This window comes from Pelodiscus sinensis, chromosome 9 (genome assembly GCF_049634645.1).
Source record: "Pelodiscus sinensis isolate JC-2024 chromosome 9, ASM4963464v1, whole genome shotgun sequence".
NCBI lineage: Eukaryota > Metazoa > Chordata > Testudines > Trionychidae > Pelodiscus > Pelodiscus sinensis.
In genome coordinates this window covers 8,048,794-8,067,772 of record NC_134719.1, presented here as the reverse complement: position 1 = coordinate 8,067,772, position 18,979 = coordinate 8,048,794, and the positions used below count along the sequence as shown (strand labels likewise).

Below are 18,979 nucleotides of genomic sequence, written 5' to 3'. Positions count from 1 at the left end.
AAGCAATAACTGGACCATCCCTAGCAGGTGTTAATCTGTTCTTAAGAAGCTCCACAACCTCCCTAAGCAAACAGGTTGCATAATTGTATTCAGGGAATTAAGCAGTTTTTAAATTTTAAGATAAAACTAACCCAAAGCCCTCAAAAATTCCAGTTACTTTCTTTGTACTATAATATATTTTTTAAATGGCTAATGAGATTGATACAAAAACTTTTTTTAAAGAAAAGAAACCTTTAGTCTCTGACTGAGACCTTAAATGTCAAAGTTTGTCCCCTCAAAATCCAGGTAACAATGAAAATTCAAAAACCCTGTTATAATAATGATGAAAACTCTTCGTTGTGATTAAATATACTGGCTGCCAGGGTCACTAATTAAGTTAAATATCAGAAGAATTAGGTGTAAAAAGAGTAAAGCAAGATGAGTGAGTTTAAATCTTCAGCATACTTCTCTCAAAGTTCACTGCTAATGAGACATATACATGTTTTAAGATATATACATGTATTATGCCTCGGAGCCACTGTTGTATTCACAAATCCACATCAATGAAGTACAGGCACTAGTTCTTGCTGAACCAATAGCTAATCAATTATTACACCCATTCAAGTGCAAGAGCCACCAAAATCCCAACTCTGTCAGAGACATTGATGCATACTTGAGCACAGACCCAAACTGACCCTCTCCTGGAAATTTTTTTGTTAATTTGTAAGATCTGAGCCATCAATCCAGGTGTGTTCCATTCCCTTAGTCTGAGTGGATGGAAGTAGTAAATGCGTCGATAGCTCTCATCACCATGTTCCTTTGACAGGTACCCCTACCTCCATTTCCGATCTGGCGCCATGTTGAAACATGGCGACTAAGATATCAGCTTTCCAGGGCTAGTGTGAGGGCCTGGAAGTTAAGGGGTGAGTAAGGAGCAAGGGTCTGAAGGTAAAAGAGGCAAGGTGGAGAAAGGGGCATGAAAAACTGAATAAAAGTAAACTAATTAAATGAAAGAGAATGGAATAGAAGGCTTTTAGAGTTGGCCAGAGCCGCAGTGGGGGTGCCTAGGGAGCTACAGTCCAAGGTAGAGGACTTTTGATAAGCAGAAGCTTTTCGCGACCAACACAGACGAGGTCCTGCACAGCAGCAAGGATTCGCGAACCAACTCTGAACGCTCAGCATCTATACGCTGCCGTATCGACAGAAGCGATATACACATACAACAGGAACAGCGACAGTTACTAAAACCGCATGCAGCAGAAGCTCTATGAGTATAACTGGCCCAGACAATAACCCCAGAGGAAGCGCCCACCTCAGTGACATTCCTTTGGCTCCCAGGTGGCTTAAATAGCAGATGTGAATCTTTGGTCGAGGGTCTGCCCAACCTCCCCATCCATCGAGTGCCAACAAGCCAGCACCATCTTTTCACCCACAGGCGGCATCCCTTTTTCCACCATTGGGACTCCATAACATCAGACCAGTGGGTGCTAGAAATCATCTGAACAGGATATTTCATCCCCTTTACTTCACTTCCCCCACCCTTCCTCCTACCCCATCCCTCTTCAGGGACTCCTCCCACGAAATTCCTCTCAGACAAGAAATCAATCATCTCCTTCACCTAGGAGCAATAGAGAAGATTCCCAACCCATATCGGGGAAGGGGATTTTATTCCAAATATTTCCTGAACCAGAAGCGCACAAGGGGCTGGAGACATATACTGGATCTCTGCAAACCAAACAAATTCCTATGAGAGCAGCGATTCAGGATGGTCATGTTGGCTTTGATCATTCTGGCACTGGATGAGGAGGACTGGTCCGCAGCCCTCGACCTACAAGATGCTTATTTTCATGTCATCATACACCAATCCCACAGATGTTACTTCCTCTTTACTGTGGGAAAAGACCACTTTCAGTAGAGTCCTACCCTTCAGCCTATCCTCTGCCCCCAGGTCTTTTCAAAGGTCCTTGAGGTAACGACAGTCTACCTTCAACAGCAGGGGGGGGTCGTGATTTTTCCCTACCTAGACGACTGCCTCATAAAGAGCCAGTCTCACACAGAAACAGCCAGTATGGTCTTGAGGACCAGGCACCTGTTCAGTAGTCTAGGTCTCCTAATAAACTAACAGAAATCAACTCGTGATCCCACTCAGGGGATAGAGTTCATTGGGCTCATCTCAACTCATTATCTGCCCGAGATTATCTCCCACACCACTGTTTCACCACACTATGGGATCTTGTAGCCATACTATCCATGAGCCCTTCCACTATGGTACTCGCCTGTCTGCAGCTGTTGAGCCGTATGGCCACCACCACTTACATCGTTCAATATGCATGCCTTCACTTCCACGCCGTGCAACACCGAGTAGCATTGGTTTACAAGCTGCCTTGTTATCTGTTGCACACGCAAATTACCATCCCCAAGAAGGTGCTGTACTCTCTCAAATGGTGGACATTACCCCACAATCTTTTAGCAGGGATTCCCTTCCACTATCCCGAACCAACAGTACAGATCACAACAGCTGCTCCCTGCTAGGCAAGGGGCTCGCACCTGCTCTAGCACACTGCGCAGGGCAGGTGGTTGCCACACAAAACCATGCTACATATCAACCTTCTCGAACTCAGAGACATGAGAATCGTGTGCAGATACTTTGCTCCCACCGTTACCAGTCGTGTCGTTCACATACTCACGGACTGTATGACAACCATGTTTTATATCAACAGGCAGGGTGGGACCCATTCCCAATCCCTCTGTGCGGAAGTGATCCACCTTTGGAACTGGTCCATCCGTCATGGGGTCACACCGTGACAACATCGTATTTACTTGGGATAAACAGTGTCAAAGCAGATGCTCTGAGTCACAACTTTTTTATCGATCACGAATGGGAATTGCATCCAATGGCGCTTGCCTCTGTCTTCCATCGCTGGGGCTATCCGTCAATAGATGCAGCCCATGGCAATGCCAAGTGCCCTTGCTTCTGTTCTCAGGCAGGACTGGGCGACGCATCGCAGGGTCCCATCCGCTGGAAAGAACCTCTACACTACACCTTCCCACCCACTCCACTCATCCCCAAAATCCTGCACAAGATCCGATCTGACAAAGCTCGAGTCATCTTGATAGCTCCATCTTGGTCCAGGCAGATCTGGTTCCCATACCTTTATCACATGTCTATCGAAAGGCCTCATCCGCTTCCACTCCATCACGACCTCTTCTCCCAGAATGAAGGCAAATTACTTCACTCCCAACCTGGACTTATACCCTTCATGCACGGCTCCTGTCTGGTTCCACGGATCTGAATCCCTGTGCTCAAAACAAGTGAGAACCATTCTCCTACACAGCAGGAAGCCATCCACCAGAGCCACTTACCTACAGAAATGGAAACTGCTCTTCTCCTGGTGTCAACAAACGCAAGGTGACCCTCACAACACACCACCTCATTGGGTCCTTGACTGTATATACTATCTGAAGACCAGGGGCTTATCCATTTCCTCCGTCAAGGTGCATTTGGCAGCAATAACGGCCTTTCACGAGCAAGTAGACGGATCATTGGTCTTTGTACATCCCATAACCAGGAGATTCTTAAAAGGTCTCCAGAACCTCTACCCTCCGCACAGGACTCCAGCACCCTTCTGGGACTTGCACTTAGCTTTAGATTGCCTTATGAGACCCCCTTTTGAGCCCATAGTGACATGTCCATTCCCATTCCTTCTAACGAAGGTGCTGTTCTTCACAGCCAATACCTCAGCAAGGAGGGTTAGCGAGATAGGAGCATTGATGGCTAGACCACCCTATACTGTCTTTTCCAAGGACACAGTAACCTTACAACTGCGTCCAGCATTTTTACCCAAAGTCAACACGTCATTTCATATCAATGAGCCCATAGTCTTATTAACATTCTTTCCGAAGCCTCATGCATCCCTAGGACATTTGCCGGGCTCTAGCCTTTTATATAGACAGGACTCAGGCCTTCCACATGTTTCCACGTCTTTTCATATCTATTGCAGAACATTCAAAGGGCACACCAATTTCAGCCCAACATATCTCTAAATGGATATCATGCACACTGCGATGCCATTCCCTCCACAATAAGCCATTGACCGCCCCACCAAAGACACACTCCACCAGTGCTACTGCAATCTCTATGGCTTTCCTAACCAATGTGGCCCTTAAAGACATTTATCGAGCAGCTACTTGGTCATCTGACCACACCTTTAGCATGTATCTTCGCAGTAGTATATCTGCATCCCTGTGGAATGTGTTTGTTTGCTAATGCTATGTATTTATGTAACCCAACATACTTTCTCATCTTTTTTGTTCATTAATGAATGTTTTTATCTGACTCTTCTTTTTGCAGACATTTGAAATCTGGCATTATGTTTTTATTTAATTTTCCAGATGATTAAAGGCTATGGAACCTGGTTTAAATTGAATCCTTTCCTTGCTTTTTCCTTTGTTGTTTTTTGTTTGTGTTTTCTGCCCTCAGCTGGCTTTTTAAATGTATATTTGGTGACATTTCAGTATTGTGTACTTTTCTGATATACGGAAAAATTGCATTATACAACTGCAAAAAAATAAAGTTGGTAACCAACTCAATTTTTTATTCTCTAAAATAAACTTGAGGGGCAGATTGTGTCAGCGGTTCACCTGGCGCACATCCCTCAGACCAGGAGAAATGCATCCAAGAACCTGAAATATTTAAGTGCTTCTAGAAACTTTTAAACCATGTTATATTGTGAAGAGTTCATTTAGTCAGAACTAGAGATATGATAGTGTAGTCAATTGACTGGTTAACCTATAAGCTTTTGCTTATAGGTTAACTCTGTAGACTACATGCATTTTCTCTTCCCCACCCCACCAGCTACAATTTTTTAGCAGGCTGTCCAGCAGCCTTTCTCAGTCCTGGCTTGCAGTGGGTCTGCGACCTACCCCCACTGTGGCTCTGCATTTAAAGTGTTGTTAGGCACTGAGCCCAGGCTCAGTTCCAGCTCATGCCAGGTACAGGAGCTCAGACCCCACCCCTGGACAGGGGCTGCTGCCACCTCTGTAGCAGAAGCAGCAGCATGGGGTGACAGGCAGCCAGTCCACAAGGGGAGCTGGTTTTTAAATTGGCTACCCCTGTGCACCAACTCCTGTCTGGCACCCCACACTGGTGCCTCTGTATCAGAGGCAGCAGCACAAAGTGACGGGGTTCTTTGGGAGTGGGACTAGAGTGCTGCCGGCCCCAACCCCAGGGATTATCAAATAGTCGAGTAAACGATAAGATATCATGAGGTTTAACTGATATTTAACATCCCTAGTCAGAACTACAGTATTAAGTGTTTTGCATGGGTTGCTCAATCTTTTCTCTACATTCTACTGTAGAATTCGCTATATTCTTAACTCCTGTTGTTACCACTGATCAAGAATGAGAGTTAAAATAAAAGACTATTAGAGGGAAACTAGAGAAGTATTGCAGAAAATAGGAATGTGAGAATTCTGTTGTGAATAATTAACGGATTGCATTCTGTAAAGTTATTAGCAATTGAACTCACGTAAACCAGTATTGTAGCAGCAACAGCAGTAAGACTGTTGAGAAAGTGCCTTGCTTATCTTCTAATTCATGTAATTAGTGTGTATTTTCTTTCTCTCCTTAAAAGTAATTGTGCACACATAGAAACAATAATTCCCTTCCGTTGCATTGTGCTTGCTACCCTACCTTTACTAATACAATGGCCTTTTGGAAACTGTTGTTTTTACATAAAAGCAGCAAAACCAGTTCACGATTCAACCTATACCTGGGCTTTCTTGTTTTAATACAAACTGCAATAATGAAAAGAATAAGATCTGTTTGCTTAGCCAAACAAAAGAGATTTTAACAATGCTGTTTACTAACACTCCCCATGTTCAAGTATACGGATTACCTATAGTCTGTTGTTCCGGAACGGTGTTTGCTTACATAAGGGGCTTTATGTTCAGTTCCATATATTTGAAATCTGGCTATTGATCTATTCACATATTGAACATCCTTTTTTACCAACAAAATTCAGCTTGCTTATTCAGATCCAAGAGTTGCTAATGTTACTCAGCTCATAATTGTTTTCTAACTTGGTTCACTAGTGTGGCATATCCATTGTATAGTGTCATTTTATGTGGAAGCCTTGGAGACTGGTTACTTTGGGGAGCTAGGTATTCTTTGCACAAAGAAAAGAGCTTTAATGAGCTACTGTTGTTTATTTTTCTGTAATATAATTGATTGAGTTCAGTAAATAATGTAGCATCTGTTATTATACTATGTGGGGAAATGTCAAAACAGAAAGATAGCAAGCAGGTGGTTGAGAAAGGAAAGAAAGAAAATGAAATAGAATCTATTTAATTATATTATTTAAAATGTAATCTTATAGCAGACGCAACAAATGAACTTGAGCCATAAGGATGTTAAAAAATCTTGTGGATTCAGGGAAGGAAGAGGTTCCTTAGTATCAAATAGTCCAGTGTTATGCCTAGGAGTACAGTTTGAAAATCAAGAGTATTTACAAAAATAAAAAGAGTTAATGGCTTCAATTTGTACCCTTTAAGAAAGCAATTGAGCACTTGACAGTTATTCTCTCAATCAGAATTGTTGATATCTTTCTGTCAAACAGTTAAATTACCCATTGCCATCATGCAATAAACTGTAGATTTAATTATGTGTTCTATAAGGAGGATTTCTTTTAATTAATTGTCTGGTGGGCTGTTATTAAGAAGTGCAAAAAAATGTTTTTTTCATTGAGACACAAAGCACCATTAAAGTTCTGGAGCCATGGGACACCTTGTGGAGTTCTAGCATGAAAATGGAAAAGCTCCTGCCCCTAAGTAGTTAAAATTGAAGCTAAATCATCCTTTTTCTTTCCTCAGGCTATCAGACTATCTCTAGAGCAGTCTTTGCCTCCAGAACCAAAAAAAGAGAGCACTGAATCAGTCAGTAAACTGCGTATCCGAACACCCAGCGGAGAGTTCTTTGAGCGGCGTTTCCTGGCCAGCAGTAAGCTGCAGGTTGTCTTTGATTTTGTAGCTTCCAAGGGATTCCCTTGGGAAGAGTTCAAGCTGCTGGGCACCTTTCCAAGGAGAGATGTAAGTAAACATCCCTTTTGTGAATGTTGTAGTTGTTCATTGTATGTATCAAAACAGCATGTATGTCACAACATGAAAGATGAAGGTTGGCTTGGTATGTTATCACATGGTCAAGCTTGATGATACAAAGCAAATCAGGAGCTAACATGGGAGTCCTAGGACATGTTATTTAAAAAGCTGTATCAGAAAATCCAGACTTTCAGGCCATGTCTATGCTACAGATAAGATCGAAACAGCCACAGTTGATCTTCTGGGAGTTTGAATTAGTGGATCTAGTGAAGACACGCTAATTCGAGGCCAGTAGTCCTGCTCCTACGAGGAGTAAGGGAACTCAAAGGGAGAGTGTGATCCCATTGACTTCCCGCAGTGTGGTCAGCACCAAAATTCAACTTAAGATACTTCAACTTAAGCTACGCAATTAATGTAGCTGAAGTTGCGTATCTTAATTTGAACTTATCCCCTATTGTAGTCCATGGGTCAGTGACATAGGGGCAAAAAACCTAATTTCTTAAGCAAAAAACATAAAGGATCAAAGACAGTGAGGACTGAACACTCCCCTCCAAAAACTGAATTTAACCCGAAAACTTTATTCCCTGATTTAAAAGAAAGTAAAACCCCTCTTGCTTAGCATAACACTCCCAAAGCTCATTTGGTGAGCAGCATTTCATCTTCTCTCCTGAATATAAAGTTCTTCTTCGAGTGGTTGCTCATGTCCATTCGAAGTAGGTGTGCGCGCGCCGCATGCACCACGTCTTCCGGAGTGTTTTCCCTAGCGGTACCCGTAGCGCCGGCGGGGAGCCCCCTGGAGTGGCGCCGCCATGGTGGGGCATAAGTACCCCTGCCAGCGCTGTCCCACCTCAGTTCCTTCTTACCGCCCTGTTGGTCGTTGGAGTGTCTCTCTCTCTCTCTCTCTCTCTATCTGTTTAGGCTTAGATAGTTAATGGTTCCCGTTTCTCACATTGTAAATAGTTTGTGTAGTTAGTTAGGTTTTTTGGTTTTGCTCCTTCCCCCCTTGGGGGTAAGGAATGCCAGCGCCACAAGGCTTCAAGGCGTGTGCTGACTGTGGGAAGTTTATGCCCAGGGGCGACCCACACGACAGCTGCCTTAAGTGTCTGGGTGAGGCTCATCTGGCAATTGCCTGCAAAATCTGCAAGTCTTTCAAGCCCCGTACGAGGAAAGAGTTTCCCGCTTGAAGCTTCTCCTTATGGAGACGGCGCTTCAACCGGTACCGCCGGACCAGCCTGCGGTGCACAGCACACTGGCCTCCACGCGCGATGCCGCACACCGGCCATCGACGTCGAGATCCCGGCACTGGTCTCACTCTTCGCCATCTAAGAGGGTGAAGAAGTCCCAGGGCAGGTCTCCTTCTAAAAAGCCAACGTCAGCTGGACACCGCAGCGGCAGTTCACTGCTGCGTTTCCCCTCCGGTGCACCGTCGGCACCAAGGGAGCCTGGTGAGCCCTGGTCGCCTACCCTCTCATCATCCGTCTACGCCGGACACCTTTGAAGTGGCACAGGACCTAATCAGTCTTACGACCTTCCCGCCGTCGTTGGTCGACTCGGACGGGTCGAGGTCGCCCCCGTTGGAGGCTGTGGTTGCCGCCTTTCTGCGCAATCGAGGGGTACACGTGTTCCCGTACCTCGACAATTGGCTAATCCGTGGTCGCTCGTACGAGCAGGTAGAAGCTCATGTATCACTCATAAGAGCTCTCTTCCTAAGGTTAGGGCTCATGATAAATGTCGAGAAGTCATCCCTGACCCCCTCCCAGAGCATAGAGTTTGTGGGAGCCCTCCTCGATGCGAAGGTGGCAAGAGCGTTCCTGCCCCACAGCAGGTTCCTCTCCATAGTGGAGCTGATCTCAGGGCTAATTCGGTTCCCCATTACGACACCTCGGGTCTGCTCCAGGCTCCTGGGCCATATGGCGGCATGCACTTACACGGTGCGACATGCCAGGATGAGGATGAGACCTCTGCAGGAGTGGTTGGCGAAGGTCTTCTGCCAGTCCAAGGGTCTATGGGACTCCATAGTCACAGTGCCCCCGGACATTCTGGACTCCCTACTCTGGTGGACCCAGGAATCCGTGGTGTGCAGTGGGGTTCCCTTCAACGCCCCTCTCCCCTCGCTGACGCTGGTCACCGATGCGTCCGACCTGTAATGGGGTGTACACCTTGGGTGCTACAGAACTCAGGGCCTCTGGTCCCTTTCTGAACGGTCCCTGCACATCAACGTCCGGGAACTGCGGGCGGTGAGGAGGGCCTGCGAAGCGTTCCTGCCGAGGCTCTCCCACCGCTCCATCCTGGTGCGTATGGACAACACTGCAGCGGTTTTCTACCTCAACAAGCAGGGTGGGGCGCGCTCGCCACCCCTATGCAAGAAGGCCCTTCGTCTCTGGCACCTGTCTTGGGCGTCCCGGAGAGGAGTACACCTGTCTTCGGCCCCTATTCCAACTATTCTCGACTATCTCTTTCAACTCCGTTCTAATGGCCTGTCCTTTTCTTCTATTAAAGACCATGTGGCATCTCTCTCCGCCTTCCATGTTGGTACGGCAGGAGCCTCTCTTTTTTCTAACCAGGTGGTTAAAAGATTTCTTACTGGTTTGAAGAAATTGTACCCCTCGGTGAGGGCCCCATACCCTGCCTGGAACCTCAACCTGGTCCTTCACAGGCTTATGTCCCCTCCTTTCGAGCCATTGGCTACGTGTTCATTGAAGCACCTTTCATTGAAGGTTGCTTTCATAGTAGCCATTACGTCTGCTAGAAGGGTATCAGAGCCGCCCTACCTTGTTTTTTCGCATGATAACGTAAGGCTATGACCTCATCCGGCCTTCCTCCCGAAGGTGGTTTCTCCTTTTCACCTGTCTCAGGAGATGTATCTACCGGTGTTCTTCCCTAAACCACACGTCTTCCCTAAGGAGCACGTTCTACACTCCCTGGATGCCAAGCGAGCGCTGGCATTCTATATTGACCAAACCAAGCCCTTCCGTAAATCCCAACAGTTGTTCGTTGCGTTTGGGGATAGGGGGAAAGGTTCACCTATTTCTACGCAAAGGTTATCAAGATGGGTGGTACAATATATAGCAGAGTGTTATCAACTGGCTGGTAAAACCCCACCCAGAGTGACGGCACACTCTACCAGGGCGCAGGCATCCTCCGTAGCCTTTGGTGCCCAGGTACCAATCACAGAAATTTGCAGGGCAGCCACCTGGTCTTCCCTTCACACTATGCGCTACCTCAATAGGCCAGGGAGGATGCAAGGGTGGGCTCTGCAGTCCTCGAATCTGTGATGTAAATATATAGGTCGGGTTGTCTTTGTTCTGGATTGGTGACTTGTCACTGTTTAATTGTTCAAATAAATCTGTTTATTGTTCACCTTCCTTTATGACTCTGGTGCTATGACTGTTCCGACCCCTCCTCTATGGGGTTAGCTTGGTAATCACCTACTTCGAATGGACATGAGCAACCACTCGAAGAAGAAAAGAACGGTTACTTACCTGTAACTGTTGTTCTTCGAGATGTGTTGCTCATGTCCATTCGACTCCCACCCTACCTCCCCTTCGTCGGAGTATCTGGCAAGAAGGAACTGAGGTGGGACAGCGCCGGCAGGGGTACTTATGCCCCGCCATGGCGGCGCCACTCCAGGGGGCGCCCCGTCGGCGCTACGGGTACCGCTAGGGAAAACACTCCGGAAGACGTGGTGCACGTGGCGCACACACCTACTTCGAATGGACATGAGCAACACTTCTCAAAGAACAACAGTTACAGGTAAGTAACCATTCTTTTCTCTTCAGTTTGGTATTCTGCTCCTCCTGTCGATGGCCATTTTGCTTGACATAATGTGTGATAGGAGTAGGGAGTGTGTCAAACTTTACAGGAGTTATCAGGTACTTTACTACGCTTATTCCTAATAAATATTCATCTATCCCTTAATTAAGTCATGGAACCAAGTAAATAGCCATTTGTAATTCCTGCCTAAATTTTCTTCTTTTGGAGTGTATAAAAAAACGACTTGTACACATCATATCTGGGGTGAGTAACAGTCATTATAGGCCGTAGTAACTCCCTGATCTTCAAGTTTGCTATTTTATCAGTGATTAAACTTGCTGGATGGATGCTGGTCACTAGAGCTTTTCTGAAACTAGATTTCTTTGAAAGTGTTCCTTTTCTGTTGCCTGCTGCATTATAACTCAGGCTTTGTTTATAGCATAGTTGTTGTTATTACCAAAATAAAAGATAATAGGCCCAATCTTTGCCTCCAGCTGAGCTGCGATCAGTGCAAAATGTGAGGCTGGGAAGGAGTCCAAAGATAGCAGCACCAATTAGTTACGTCAGCCACCCAAGGGTGGGGCTCGGCAGCATACCAGCTATGCACCCCATATGCTGCGATAGTGGGGAGTTCAGCTCTGTCCCCCAGGGATTGCCTATTCTGGGAAATCCTCAAGCAGCTGATCAAGCTTCTTTATGTCCTTCCTGCACCATGAGAGCTCAGTGTGCGGGACACTCTGCTACCTGCACTCTTGCTGCCTCTTCTGCAGAAAGTTCACTCAGGATAGGACTCGGCTTGAGCGTTTGCCGTGCTATTTTGTAACAACCATCTGTTGCTTCGGGATTAGTATCTAGTTTGTACAATTCATCTTAAATTACAACCCGCCCAAAAAGCTGTAGAAATATTTGTACTTCACAAGCATAGTCTCTTGAGGGCAGGGTTGATTTATGAGGATTGTGACGTACCTACAAATCCCATTCACAGTTATCTGGAGGCTTATGTGAGCCTTGTCTTAAAGGCAGAAAAACTGATTTCTAATCAGAGAACCTATCCGAAGAGACAGTTAAGAAATATTGAAAATACATAGATGCACTTTTATTTTGACAGCTTCAGAGGGGGAGCCGAGTTAGTCTTTAAAGTGCTACCCGACTATTTGTTGTTTTTTAAGTTTATCCTGTACAGACTAACAAAACATGTAGATGGTATCATGAGCTTTCGTGGGCACAGCCCACTTCTTCAGATGAAGATGGCGTTTATAACTGCTGGGGAAGAGAAGCAGATTTGAAGTGGGGAAATGCCTTCTAGTCCCATAATTCTGAGCAGCCCCCTCCACCTGTTAAGCCTGCAAACCACAACCCATGCACAGGTTACAGTAATTACTCGTTTAACACGTGCCCGCTTAACACGTTTTCACAAAAGCACGATTTTTTTTTTAGGGAATGTTTTTTGAATAACACGACCATCCTCAAAATAACACGAAAGTAATCAAGTGACAGACTACTTCGTGCAGTGGTATAAGTTGGCAGAAACAGTAGTAATACGCATGAGCAGATGAATACATGTGGTCACAGTGCTCCTCCGCTCACTCACGTGTTTATCTTGGTGTTTTAACAAACTGTGGCGTCTTGTGTTGCTAGTTATGTTGTATTGCTAGATATCTAAGGCTGACATTGATGACCCACCACCAACAAAAAATTGACTTTGCCACCACCACCTGAAATGCAACCCCCACCTTTTCCATTATTTTTAATGGAAAAATTGAACCCGCATTGCACGTTTTCGCTAAGCACGAACATTTTCAGAAACACATATATAGTGTTAAATGAGGAATTACTATATATCAACCTACTAGCAGTTCCATAAAGGGGTGTACCAAAGAATGACATTCAACCGCCCTGAAATCGGTGGGGAGAAGAAATGTTAAGGGGCAAACCAGTTAGAGCACTTTGCAGTGTTCAGATCCTTCCCCTCCGCTTCTTCTCACCAGTCAGTGATCTAAGTCCTGCTCCCTTTTCCCTTCAAGCCCCACTACAGCATGAACCCCAAGGAGGTAAGGGGTCCCATTACATGAAACAGATTAATATGCCTCTGACCCCCCCAAAATCCCACAATGGCATCTTCAATATGAGACTTTCCAGTGCTCAAGAACAGCAGCCTCATTAAATGGAGAAAAATACACTTCCCAGTACAGACAAAATTAAGCAGTGTGCCTAGCTCCAGGGAGTGCCTTTTAATTACAAAGTAGGAGCCCTGTTAGCTTGGCAGTCCTCTCATTAGAAGAGACTAGACATCAGTGACTTTATTGTAACTTTCAAATAATGATAAAATTGATAGATCTCTCTGGATTTTTCAGAGTGAAAAGTGCTACATAAAATAATAGAGTATGATGACTGATAAAGGACCTGATTTCCTGATTGATTCAGGAAACTTGATTTCTATTTTCACATCTGCTACTGATTCAGTCGTGTGACCTTGGGAAAGTCACTTAATTTATCTGCCTCGGGGCTGGCTAGATTTGCAGGCCAAAAGAGAAGGCAAGTTTGAGTGGCAGTAGAAAGGCTGATTTAAAATAATCTTAAAGGAAGCAAACATGGTAAACTGGGTGGCCTTTTAACAGTCTCATGCAGTGTTCCCTGTAAGCTGAGCACTTGGACAGCCACCCAGGAGAGAATCATGTGCCACCCAGCTGATTAGCAGAGCACTCACAGCCATCTATACCATGTGTTTCTACTGGTGGTGCACATCTGCACTTGCTTTGGTGCACATAATAAAATTTATTCTGCACATAAATGGAAAAATTAGAAGGAACACTAGTCTAGTGTATATGGTAAAATATTTCAATTTATGAATTTAGAACATCAGCCTCTAATTCCTTGCTATGTATTTCTTGTCAAGTTGCAGTTTGCATGTAGAACTGTGGTTCTGAGGGATTTCTTCTATAAGGGTGGAAGAGCGAGGGATGGGGATAAATTTTTCCACCTTTTAATGTGAAAGAGTTGTATTTATCTGAAAAACGTAAATGACAAATCCCTAAAAACAGTATAAATGCCATACATTGGGTGCCATTGAAAAGTTCTATCAGTTTCAGATATTCTAGTGGTTCTAACAGACTTTCCCATTTTAAAAATAGGGACTGTCTCTGGAACTAATAGACTCAAGCCAGTGGAACTTGGAATGTGCCCACTGTGCTTGTTAACACGGTTAGTATATTTGCTGGCCATCTACAGAATAAGCAAAAAATACCTTGTATTGCTTATTCTGGACATGACTGAAGATCTGAACACTAATCAAACACAACATGATTTATGAAGTTGGATAGCTATGAATTGTACAGGTCACACATCATTCGCAGTGGTGTGGAATTTTGCCCAGGATCAGATATTAGACCATTAATTTTATTAAATTATTACTGAGCCTTTATCCAGTCTGAATTAATGATCCCCAAAATAAAGCACTTGCTATTTCAGCAATTACTGTCATGATGGAAGATAGATAAACAACTGGGAACAATCCACTGTCGCTAATTCCAATACTTCACCTATCTTTTGACATACAAGGTGATCGTCCAGTTTGCAAACCCCTCTGGCTTGCTCTAATTTTGCCATAAAATAGAGAATAGGAGCCATTTTTCGTCGTACAGTACTTTGAAATGACACCCTTAGGCTACATACATCTACACTGTAGTACTATTTTGGGATATAGGAGGTATCCCCAAATACTATTCTGCGTCTTTTGAGTGCGCCCATTATTTCGAAATATAACAGGCTTGCTATTCTGATGTCCCTATAGACTAATTCCACAAGGAGTAAGGGACATTTTGGAATAGCGATTTATTTCATAAGTGCTGTATAGACAGCGACAAATTTTGAAATAAGCTATTTCAAAATTAATTTGAAATAAGCTACACAATTTGTAAAGCTCAAATTGCATAGCTTATTTCGAGCTCTGGGTGCAGTGTAGACACACCCTAAGGGCTCATCTAGACTACAGTAACGTGTCAAAAGAGGATATGCAAATTCTGTGGGAATTTGCATATCTTCTGATCTCACTTTCAAAAGCACAGCTTTTGAGGAAGAGTGGCTTTTCGAAAAAGGGGAGAGGTTTGCTGAAAAAAAGCATCCAGACTACTTTCATTTCCTGCAGAATTTGCATATCCTCTTCTGACAGTTTAACGTAGTCGAGATGAGCCCTTAGTGTCCCTAGTTAGAAAATGGAGTTAATCACACCGACCTCCTTTGCCATGTGCTTTGAGATGTACTGATGAAAAGTATGGTGGTGGGGTCAGCGTTATTTATAAAGGTGGAAATATCAATGAGGTTTTCACTGGGGACATTTCTTTAAATGTAAATTTTCAAAAAAGCCCTTTTAGTCCTTCTCTCTTACTGTGTAGCATGAATTTCAAATTGAATTTGCTGTGAAATTTATAGGATGTGAGTTGCATCATGCACTGAAGTTGAAGTATGTCTATACTTTTGCGTATCCATCTCCACAGGGTACCTGAAGCTCTGCAGATAGTGTTCTCCGTAGAGACTTGTGTAACTATTATGTCGGCAATGCATTTATGCTGAGCTTAGCCATGTTTAATATATCTGGTAAAATGCAAGTTCTGGAGTCGCTGGCATTTAGCCTATTGGCTATGTTGCTTTCCTTGCCACAGTACACTAGATAACAAGTGCATGGTCACAGTATATTTGCTCCCTGCATTCCAGGAATGCTGTTTTCTCTTCTGAACCACATAAGTACATCCACATGTGCCTCACAAGTGGTTGCAATGATGATGATACACTACGCTAAACCAAAATATTTTTCATTGCATTTGAGAAACAAATGTGGTGTTTGTCTGTGATACAACATCCATAATTCATTGCATGGAAATGTGTGATCAGACATGAGTGTAATTTCTGGCACTTGTGCATGTGCAATTTGCTGCTTAGTTTAGCGATTAGGTATATGTGAATCCTCATTCAATGAGGATAAGGCTTCAATTCATATTTGTGTGATTAATTAGGTTACATCTTGGAACTTAGCTTTCGAACATTTTCCCTTCTCATGCTAAAAAGAAGCACTCACATTTTAGTATAAATGAAGGCATTTCAACTTTATTTTTCTATCATCTTAATGAACTTTGGGAATCCTAATTCACCTTCCGATTTTTCTGGCCAAGGAGGAGTTGGAGTCATACAAATAGGAAACATTCCATTTCTTCTATTCATTTTACTGCTATTCTCAAAAGAACAAAGAATGTTCACCCGTGCAGCTGAAAGAATATTCTAGCCTGAGTCTGAAGTAGCATGTGCAGAATCCCATTAACTGCTAATTAACTTTACTCCATCTAAACATGTAATCTTATTTTCAGTGGAACCAAAGTGAGGAGCAATCCCAAAATGTCTGCCATGTTACAGGTCTTCCAACTTCAAACAAGCCTTATGCACTTTAAGCTACATTGTTCCTGTATTTAAATGCTGTGCATAGTTAGTCCCCTGTGACACTCTCAGGTACGTGGACCATGTGTCTATCCCTATCACAGATTTTTGGGGCATATAAAATGAGGTTATCAGATGGCTTTATTTTTATAAGGTCAAAGTGCTTCATTTGACTTCATTTTTTCAGCTTTTATAAAGAATAACAAAAGTTAAAACAATAAAGATGAAATTCGGGACTTTGACCTTGTCAAAATGAAGCTCTCTGATAATTTTCATTGAAAATGTTGACAAAATTGATGCATTCTTGTGACACATTTTGATTTTGTCTAATTAGCATTTTCTGATGGAAAACTGTTGAGAACATTTTCAACCACATGTACAAAATGCTCTTTTTAACACCCTCAGTTCAGATGTCCCAACCAAATATTGTTGAAATACTTTCACGTCTCCAGTAAATAAAAATTCATTAGTTCTATATTCCTGTTGTTTACACAGATATCCTTGGCTAACTTAAAGTCGGTATCATAACCCTACTGTAAATACAAACTTCCACATGAGTAAATACACAGATTAACCTTTTCTAGACACTACTTGTTGTTTAAAAACAGCAGTAACATTCCAAAGCATTTAAGCACACGCAGTGACTTGTTACCAGGACTTCCTCATTGACTATTGCTGTCCTTCCGCTGACACTGAGTGAATACCAACCACCTTTTTTCCTTCAGTATTGCAGTCCATGGCAAAGTGGATGCCAAGCTGTATTTCACATCAGTGAACTTGGCTGCTTAGTGGATTCCTGACGAATACCTGTGAAAGTTTTTTTTTTTTTTTTTTCTGGTCACATAAATAGTTTGTGTAGAAATAAATGTCTGTATTATGAATACACACTTAACCTGCTGATTACAATACTGTGTGTACTATGAATGTAGTTCTATGCAGTTTTTTCATTAGATGCATGTGCAAAGGCTATCTGTATATAAACAGACCTCTTTAAAGGACGGGGATGTTCTTTTGGTATTTGAGGTGTAATGTGCTTGTTGGCTTTTGTGCAGCCTACATGTTACGTTTTTATGGTTCCTGCCAAGAATCCCTTCACTTCCTACTGAAATGCAGCCACCTCTTGCATGTTAACACAGCAGCTATTTAATAACACTGCAAGAAGCAGAGCAAGCCCCAGAGACATGTGTGCTTTCAGCAGTACTCACTTACCTTTTGGCCTTTTCTATGAGCCCTTTTCCAGATTGAAAGCCTTCCGGGTACCCTCAGTGATAGTCTGCCAAGAATGCAAGCTCCCAGATCCACCCAGTGCCTGGTATGCTATCACTTCTTCCCATGGAGAAGTCTGCAGAAGTCTTCCTGAGGCCTTTGTGCATCTTACAAAGCAGGCTTTTCATGACATGTTAGATCAGGAAGTGAAGGATACCATATCCAATTGACACTACAGGGGGCAGTTTAAGTAAACAGCATGGATTTATCCAGATTGGAATTTGGCCAGAATCTCAGAATTAACAGCCTGTGCTTGCAAAAGTGCTATGGCATCTTTAATCACTAACCAGAATGTTCCTGACTGTAGTTTTTCATCAGATTTGAAATACAGCGCCCCATAGCACCATGGAGGGGCATTGGAAAACCTTTGCACATTCTCTGTTTACAAGTTTCCTCTGGAAATCAAAATTAAACCTTGCAGTTATTTCTGCCCTCTATTTCCACCAATCTAAACCATTTATTTTAGAGTGTCTTTTGCAGTGAACTGGACACTTAAGCTTTTTACTTATTGTATCTGGAAGCCTTAGTAAGCTTAAGGCTTCTACAGTATTTCACATTTATTTATCTGAGCTGTGGCTTAGGATCAGGTGGCAGTTAAGTCACTTAAGGTTATTCAAATGCATCTAAAATGTTGCTTAATAATTCAGAACCAGTTTGCTCTGTTTAGAATGTTAAGATTGTTTAAATCCTTTTAATTAGCCAATTCCAGCAACAGTTTGAAGAAATGAGGGAGAGGATGGAGGGAGGTAGTTCATCCACTCAAAATATGTGCTGATCAGGATTTCAATAGGTGTAAGGCCAGGCTGTTCCTGAGCATTGCATAGGGGTACAAACTAGGGCAGAGATCACCATCCTCCCTATGCATCTTACATCCCCTCCAAGGACCAGGCATGTGCATAAGCCCTTGGCTCCCCCAGGAGCAGTGACCCTCAGTGCCTGTTGTGATGGAAACCATGCCAAAGGAGGCAAGGCCATATACCTCGCTGCACAAATCAGCATATATCGCCAGTAGCAAAGAGGCAAGCACATCACCTCTTCCTATGGGATGGTGTAAGATGCACCCCTCCCCTGGGAGCTTGGTGCTTCAAGAGAGTTTGAATAGCACTGTCCGGTCCAGAGCTACTCCTGCCTTCAAGGAACAGTGTAGCTCATTAGATAGTGTGTTGCCCTCAGAAAGACCTAGGTCCAAGAGCATCTTCAGGATTTAGCTTCCCCTGTAGCACTCTGGTACTGAGCAGCACTGTCGAAGCTTCAGTGAGGCCTACTGACCTGCACACGTAGACCAGATCTATACTAGACCCAGAAGGTAGGCTTAAGGTATGGAATTCCAGCTACGTAAATAACCTAGCTGGAGTCGACGTACCTTAAGCCAAGCTTGGCACCATCTCCATAGCAGGAGATTGATGGGACCAAACATTCCTGTCAACTTCTCTTACTCCTTGCGCATCAAGGAGTACCAGCA

General features: G+C 43.7%; 1 protein-coding gene across 4 annotated transcripts in view; it reads left to right on the top strand.

The window, feature by feature from the left end:
• Positions 1 to 18,979, top strand: part of FAF1 (Fas associated factor 1) — a 303,972-nt gene that overhangs the window by 270,663 nt on the left and 14,330 nt on the right. For all 4 annotated transcript variants that reach the window (XM_075935955.1, XM_075935954.1, XM_006126427.4 and 1 more), the window contains one exon: positions 6,850 to 7,065. In XM_075935955.1, coding sequence (XP_075792070.1) covers positions 6,850 to 7,065 — 216 coding nt within the window. The remainder of the gene's footprint in view (positions 1 to 6,849; positions 7,066 to 18,979) is intronic.